This window comes from Merops nubicus, unplaced genomic scaffold (assembly GCF_000691845.1).
Source record: "Merops nubicus isolate BGI_N331 unplaced genomic scaffold, ASM69184v1 scaffold50026, whole genome shotgun sequence".
Lineage (NCBI taxonomy): Eukaryota > Metazoa > Chordata > Aves > Coraciiformes > Meropidae > Merops > Merops nubicus.
In genome coordinates, this window is record NW_008616548.1 from 1 (window position 1) to 7586 (window position 7586).

The window sequence follows — 7586 nt, forward strand, 5'->3', positions numbered from 1 at the left end:
CGTGGCCGGCTTGCTGGCCCCGGGGCCGGGGACAGGGCGGTGGGAGAGCCCACAGCCCTGCAGAGCCCCCGGCAGCACTCCTCCAGACACAGCCCGGCTCTTCCCTGCCATTCCCGGGGACGGATTTGCTGTTTCTTACCAGTAGGAGCAAAGCCTTAGCTCTGAGCACAGCTGGGCCAAACCTGCTGCAGAGAAACATTTTTATCAGGGAGAATAAAGACTCGATTTCCACCTGGAAATTGCCCAATTTGACTTGTGAACCTTGAAAAGCAGCCCATTGCATCCCGTTTCTGTGAGCAATTTAGTCTCTGTTGGAGCCAGGAGCCCATTGCCAAGGCACTGGCTCTCTGTATGTCAGCAGATCAGAGCAAGCGTTTCATTCTCTCCTTTCCATCTCTGTCAAACTGGCTGCAGCAAAGTTGTGAATTAGATGCTCTACATCACAAATGCCTGAGCTATCTGCCTTCCAATCCATATCCACGGGTTCTGTGTCACTTTCTTCCTTCCCCCTCTGGTCCTCACCAACTCTTTCCTCTCCAGCAGCTCCACGGTCCTTCTCTTCTCCATCGTGCTGGCCAGAGCCCAGCTCTCTGCCTGGCTCAGACATCATTTTGCTTCTCCTACCCTGTGCCTCTTGCCCATCATTTCCCTTCCCACTGCTGCCCCTACCATGCCCCTTTGCTTCTCTGGGTACCACCTGTGCCTGCCCTGTTGGGGCTGTCATGCCCTGCTGCCCTCCCCTCTTGCCCCACACTGAGAACTGCCTCCCCCACACCACCCTCCTGCCCCTTCCACCCTCTGGCCACCTCCTCACCTGATGCTTTTGCCACAGCAACCTTTCCCAGGCCTGGTGATACTCCGGGGATGAACCACCCCTCACTCTGCATGCTGATGCTGTGCACAAGGTGGGAGCAGAGGTGTGGAGATGAGCACCTGCAGAAGGGCTTATGTGTTGGCTGGAGCATGACCACCTTCCACAGCTATGTCTGCAAGGCTGATGAAAGCACTTCCTTCTCCCCTTGAGCCATGCTTCACCCTGTGGGGGTCAGGGCTGGGACATGGCAGGTATCCATGCTGCTGTGTGGACTCCTGACACTGAGAAAGGGTTTGATCCATCCCTGTCAGACACATTGTCTGTGAGGCCTCATAGCCCTTCCCTTGTCCCTGTATTCCCTGTCCAAAATGCCAGCTCCCCTCCCTGCGACACTCTGCGTTTGCTTCTCAGCAGCCTTTGCAAGCTGGTTTTCTCTTGGGTAGAGAATAACAATCTTGGATGCCCAGAGGCAGAGGTACTGTACCCTGGCAGGACTTGGGACTCTGCCTAGAAGCCCCAGGGCACTTCCTGAGATCTTCTTGGAGGGCCTGGCCTCCGGGAAGGAGCTAGCAACATCTCCTGTGATTTCCTGCTCCATCAGGAGTGGGCCCACCTCTGTCCCAGGGCTATGGCAGCTGTACCTGGCTGTGAAGCTGCTTCCCAGCAGCTAGGTCAGGAACAGACATTTGCACTGTCCCCTGCCCTCAGACCAGCTAGGGGCACAACAGCGCAGTGGGGCATCGCTCCTGAGGGCACTGGCCTCCCTGGGTGCTCTTCTAAAAGCCTTTGGCCAGGATGGGCTAACCTTCTCGCTCGGGAGTCTGGGGACATGCAGCGCAGCCGCAACCTGCTAATGAGCCCGGGAAGCAAGGCAGAGTGTTTGTCTGACAGGGCAATTAAATGATGATTGATTCCTGGAACAGCTACTTAATTCATCATTAGCTGGGTTTATCATAGCCAGCATCTGTGCTGAGGGTCCCTCTGAGGTCTGCGCCGCTGCTAGCTGGCGACCTGAGTGCTTCTCCTGTGGGAGGGAAGACATTCAGGATGGTCCCGAGAGGACCTGAGCTGCCCCAGGGGATGTGGTGTGGAGGTGAGATCTGTAAAGCACAAAGCTAAATTTGCTACCTCTTTATTTTCATGCCGCATTTTTCCAGTGCTCGCCTTGAGAGGCAGAGTGCACAAGGCAGCTGTGCATTTCCCACTCTGTGGGGACCACTGCGACCGGCCTGGGCAGCGGGGGTCCCGGCCCTGCGGCGTGGTTACGGGAGCAGCCATGCAGCAGCAGGGGCAGTTCATTAGGGAGTCGGCAGCCCTTAGTCTTGGGGGTAGGACTGCAGCAGTAGTCCGGCTTGAGGAGGGCCCTGGAGTCTGCCTTCCCCCAGGTGTGCCCTCCCCCTGGGCTCATGCTGTGCATGTGTGCCTGCATGCCTGCAGCCTCCCTGGGCACCCAGCTGCACCTCGCCGCCGTTACCTGCTGCCAGCACAGCCCAGACTAGCCCCGTGGAGCTGATGGATGTGCACACTATCCAGTCACAACGGTAATGAGGACAGAGAATGGCCACTCTTCGCCAATTCTGTCTTTTACAGCTTCCCTGCTTTCATCTGCTGACTTCATTCCTTTTCCCCTAAGCCTGGTTATTACCAGGCTTACTTTATTACTAGGCTTACTTTATTACGAGCCTTACTTTATTACCAGGCTTACTTTATTAAGTCCCTGTGTGGCTAAATACACTGTAGGATCAAGATAATCTGATTGGGGTTTGGGGATGGTGGCAGGGCTGGTTTGGCTCTGCCCTTCCCTGCGCATGTGCACATGGGGCTGGCCCTCACCTTCCCTGTCATGCCTTCTCTAATGTCATCTCTAGAGTCTGGATGGCCCTCGTCTCCACCTGCAAACCCAGATTGTGCAGCACCTGCAAGCACCCGTGCTCGCACACACAGGCGCAGTCTCCATGCCATGCGGCGATCGTGGTGCCTGAGGAGCAGGAAGCATCCCCTCTGACACTGGCATTCATCACATCAGCCAGCAGAGAGGGAGGTTTCAGCCTGGCTGCATTCCAGCGGTGCTGAGCACGCTGCCATAGGCATGCTGTGACGCTGGCCCTCGGCGACCCCTCCCCACTGCCAACAAGTGCTGGGACTGGGTACTAGGGCTGCTCTTGGTGGTCCATTTGCCTTAAGAAGTGCATTGAGATCTCTTTCTGCACTTTCCCCCTCATCGCTGCAGCTGTATTATTCTCCTCCTGCTCCCAGGGAGAGAACATCCTCCCCAGCTCCTGAGAGTGTAAGACAGCAAGGAAAATAGAGTTTAGTACAGGTAAATCTTTCATAATCCCAGAGGGGACAAGACTATAATGGACTAAAATCTTCTAGCTGTAGGCCTTCCCTGTCCACTCTGAGCAGTGCAGCAGCCTCTGAGGTCCTGGCCATGCTCTAGGGACAGCTCCAGGGCAGTCTGAGGTACCAGAGAGGTTTGGGCTCTCCCTGCTTCCCTAGAGCAAAGCCTTCAGCCCTGCCCAGCCCAGCCCACATTTTCAGAGACTTCCCCAGGCTTCAGCAGTATTTTCTTGCTGTTTCTTTTGCTATCCACACTGTTATTTTTCCAAAAGATGTTCACCTTGTGACATTTGCTACCTGCAATCCCTCCCTGACCCTCTACCCCGGCCCACGTCAGCCAGCCCTGTCCCAACAGCCAGTCCCTTTAGCATCCTTCAAGATGCCCAAAGTCAGCAGAGTCTGCTTCCAGCAGCAGTCCAGCTCGTAGACACACTCTTCCCACCCTGGTCCATGGTGCCTGCTGCCTCCTGAACCACCTTTTAGGTTTCCAGTTCCTCCTGGCTCCTTTCCCCTCCTTCCCCCAACATTCTGACCATTTCCCAGTGCTCGCTATGGTGAACACGGGGCTTTGCTGCACAGCTCTCCTCCTCTAACCCACTGCTGAAGGCCTGAAGTGAGCAGAGCAACAGCCTCCCTGCAGGCAGCACCCGCTGCTTGGTGCCCAGCAGCCTGCCTGCAGCTGGTGGGCCAGCATTTCTCAGTGCATTTGGAGCCAGCTCCCTCTGGCAGTTCCCAGCAAGTTCCCATCCCTCCCTACTCTGGCTTGCTGCCAGAAACATTTCTTGAGCTGAGGCATGAAAGCTCTACCAAAACTGTCAACTTTCTTTTGCTAGTGCTGAGGTTCTACTCCTGCTTGGGCTGCTGCTCCCAAATGACGCTCAGTGATAGGTGTCTCCTTACTGTTTCATTAAAAAGCAATATACTTTATTGGAAATCTAATTTGCATGTTGAGGTAAGCAAAGAAGAGGTTCATGATTCCCTTTCCTGAAAAGCGTGATGGGGCTTTGAGCTTCTCTGAGCCTATGTGGGAAATAAAACTGTCTGTGCTGCAAATACGTATCTCCCTCAAATATTTTGAAAATACTTAACAGCCATCTGCTGCATGAGCCATTGCAGGCTTTATTAGTAAGGTGGAAGACTGCAGAAAGCAGAGAACAGTTTTGGAAGGGAGAAGTAGAGAGCATTTGCCAAAACATGCAGACTTCTAGCAGAGTGAGAGTGCTTTTGCATAGCTCCATTTTCCTGAGCAGCTTTCCAAAATGTGACAACTGCTGCCAGAGCAAAACCCATCAACAGGCCCTTTTAAAACTGGGTATCACACTCTAACCTGTGTGGCATTGGCAGAGTTTGGCCAGAGGAATGGGGCCACTTGGGCTTTGCACTCTCTGGAGTCCTTAACTCCAACTTCTTTATATTTTTTTCTTGAGCTCAGGTTTAAAGCCAAGGTGATGTCCTCTTTATGAAAAAGCCTACTGCACCTCAGGGAACCCTATAGCAGGTGGAAGCGTATCTCTGTTACACAGCATCCTGCAGAGGAGGCAGTAACAGAGGTCTCTAAGGAGGACAGGAACATTTAGAGTTGCAAGGCAATAAGGTGGCACGGTTTAGGAGCTGGGAACATGCTAGAGAGTGACTGTTGAACATGGGGCTCAGGAACTGAAGAGCACAAAGTAATTGTTTCTGGTGGGGAAAGCTCATATTTCACTACATATTTTCTTTGTGCCAAGGTGGGTTGGGAAGCCAAAATAGCAACTCTCCTCTGAAGAAAAGGGGTTGAAATATTTAATCTCAGAAATTTTCATTAAAACAAAACAACAAAACAAAACAAAACAAAACAAAAAAAACCAGGCAGCACAAGGTTTCAGCACTCTGAAGTGGAAGAAGGGAGAGGGGAGCAAATCTCCCTCAGGAAGAAGCCCATGTTGACATTTGTAGCTGAGGATCCTGTTTGGACTCAGCATTTTCTGAAGCCAGTGGCCAGGAGCCAGGGCTGCACAGCTGCTGCAGTACCCAAGAGTGGGGCTGGTTTAAACAGGGCTCTGACGTGATGAGTCGTTTCCTTAAATTGTCATAATTGCAACGCAGACCAAACCCCGTGGGTTTTCCCCTTTAGTCTCTGCATCCCTCGTTCCTTTGCACGGCTGGCTGAGCATCCAGCACTCCCCACCCCAGCCTAACCACCACCTCCATGTCCTCACAGCAGTCTCCTGGCTTCCCTGGATGGCTCACTGCTCTTGCCCCAGCCCCAGCTCAGCCTGCATGTGTAATGCCCGGAGGGCTGTAATTTGTCATGCAACCCTCTGTTTTGGGAAGTCAGGGAGGCCCCTCAAATCACTGCCAGCCTCTTATCTACTTCTGTGCTGTTAGGCTTTGTAGCAGCATACGTTATGAACCAGCCGAAAAGATGCAGTAGGTCCTTTTCTGTCAGGCTGCACGTGGCTATCTCAAGATGCATTACAGATATAGCAAATCCTCATCTTAATCCAGCCAGGATCAGACCATCTTGTTTCAGGGCTGTATCCTTATCTTACTACCAGCTGGGGAGAGATAAAAAGACGCTCACTTTGCTGAGATAGCATTCAATCCACGGAGAAGTGGGGAGGGCTCTTGTTTCCTCTAGCGTTGCCAAATTGTTCTGTTCCTGCTAGCCTCGTCTTGACATGGGCTCCGCATGGGCGAGAGGCTTTTCTGCTCCCTTGCCTTGTTGAAACAACAGCCTTCTCCCTCCCGCTCCCTCTGCTCCCACAGGTTCGCTCCCCCCCACCGGCGGCAGCATGGAGAGCGTGCGCGAGCTCCAAAACCCGCTCTTGGCCAAGGCCAACGGGCACCTTCGCAGCAGCTATTCTTACCACCAGCGTCCCAGCCAGGATTACCCCAGTCATCATTGCCAAGGGAAACTGTATTCCTACATCTTCCAAAACACTGGCGGTGCCAGGACTCACCAGCTGCTGGATGCCAGTTCCCTGCAGCTGGCTGTTGAAGCCTTGTATGGCCAAAATTTCATCCTCGTGAAGGATGAGACTGCTCTCAAGGCTAAGGACAGCAAGATGGAAAGCTGTGAGACCACTTTTACAGAAAGCAGAGAGACTCCGTCCGAAGGTCCTGATGGGCATGAGACACAAGGGCCCTGCCTGGTAGAGAGTGACGTCCGCATCCAAACTGTGTCCTATGAGGTGGAGGAAGAGGAGCTCCAGGAGTACGAGGTGAGCTTTGCCAGGTGGAATGGCATTGAACTCCTCCTCTGGAAACTCTGGCCACTGGTGCAAATTTTTGATTGTTTATTCTCCTTTCTTTCCCCAGAGCTTCCCTCCTAGACCCTACCAACTCCTCCCTCACCGGCCTCTCCTTGTGCACCAAATATTTCTTCTTCCTTATCATTTCTGCTTCCTTTTCCTCGCTGCAGACCTCGGAAGGAGGTCGGCTTCCCCGAGGGCAGCCTGGCTGCACATCCTCTGGGAGCAAAGGGGAGGTGGGGCCGCATCTGCAGGACCTTTGGGATACGGAGACTCTTTGACAAGGGCAGCCTGACACTGCTGTGGCACTCAGGCTAAAAGTAAACAGCAATCCTTGCATAACAGGAAAATTCACATGCCTGGTGGCAGCAGCTGAGAGAAAGCTTTGTATATAAAGATGAATCTTGCAAAGCAGCCTCATGCTGTGCTCTGTGCCCCAGCACAACTCACACAGCAGTGCAGAGGCTGGGAACATCATCTAGGACCTTGAGAGGTCCCCAGAGCCTGGTGGAACTGATGTGTGATGACCTAGCACAGCTCTGTTGCTTTCAGTGCTGGTGATGTGGCCTTTTCAAATGGCAGCAGAGATGTCCCCACCTCTGCATGCTTTCCCCCACAAGACACATCACTTCCAGGCCAGTCTGTGGCTGGCTGAGTGGAACCCAAAGGCAGGAGGGCTGACCACAGCTGCTCTGAGCAATGTGCTCACTAAGGGGAGCAGGACACGTTGCCCCTGTGGTGGAGGCTCCATTTCAACCGCTTTCCCTCACTTGCTAAATTAGTTTAGCAGGGTATTGATCTCCTAGGCCCTAATGGGGTAAGTTTGTTTAAGCTGACAAACAGCCAGTTCTGCCAAAGCTGAAGATATTTCAGTTTAAGACTATCTATCTCCCAGGGAAATCCCAGACCCCCAGCAAGTGAGCTCAGCATTTGCTCTGGCAGGGAGCCAAGAATCCACTCCACTCCAGAGTTTGCTGAGCTACATTTTTTCTCATCAAACCATGCTGAGGAGGCTAAAATATTTTTGAAACTCACTCCTTGAATTTGCAGGTAGGAAGCTGTTGTAGTTTAACCCCAGCCAACAACTAAGGAGCTGCTGCTCACTCACTCCTCCATGCTCCCAGTGGGATGAGGAGGAGAATTGGAAAAAAAAGTAAAACCTATGGGTTGATACAAGAACAGTTTAATAACTAAAATAA

The 7586-nt window shown here is 52.9% G+C and overlaps 1 protein-coding gene across 1 annotated transcript; it reads left to right on the forward strand.

The window, feature by feature from the left end:
* Positions 1-5928: 5928 nt before the first annotated feature.
* LOC103775401 (synapse differentiation-inducing gene protein 1-like) lies at positions 5929-6357 on the forward strand (the record flags this gene model as incomplete). Its single annotated transcript, XM_008942850.1, has 1 exon — positions 5929-6357. A coding segment is annotated over exon 1 (429 nt), but the record flags the coding sequence as incomplete, so codon positions are not given.
* Between the last annotated feature and the right edge of the window lie 1229 nt (positions 6358-7586).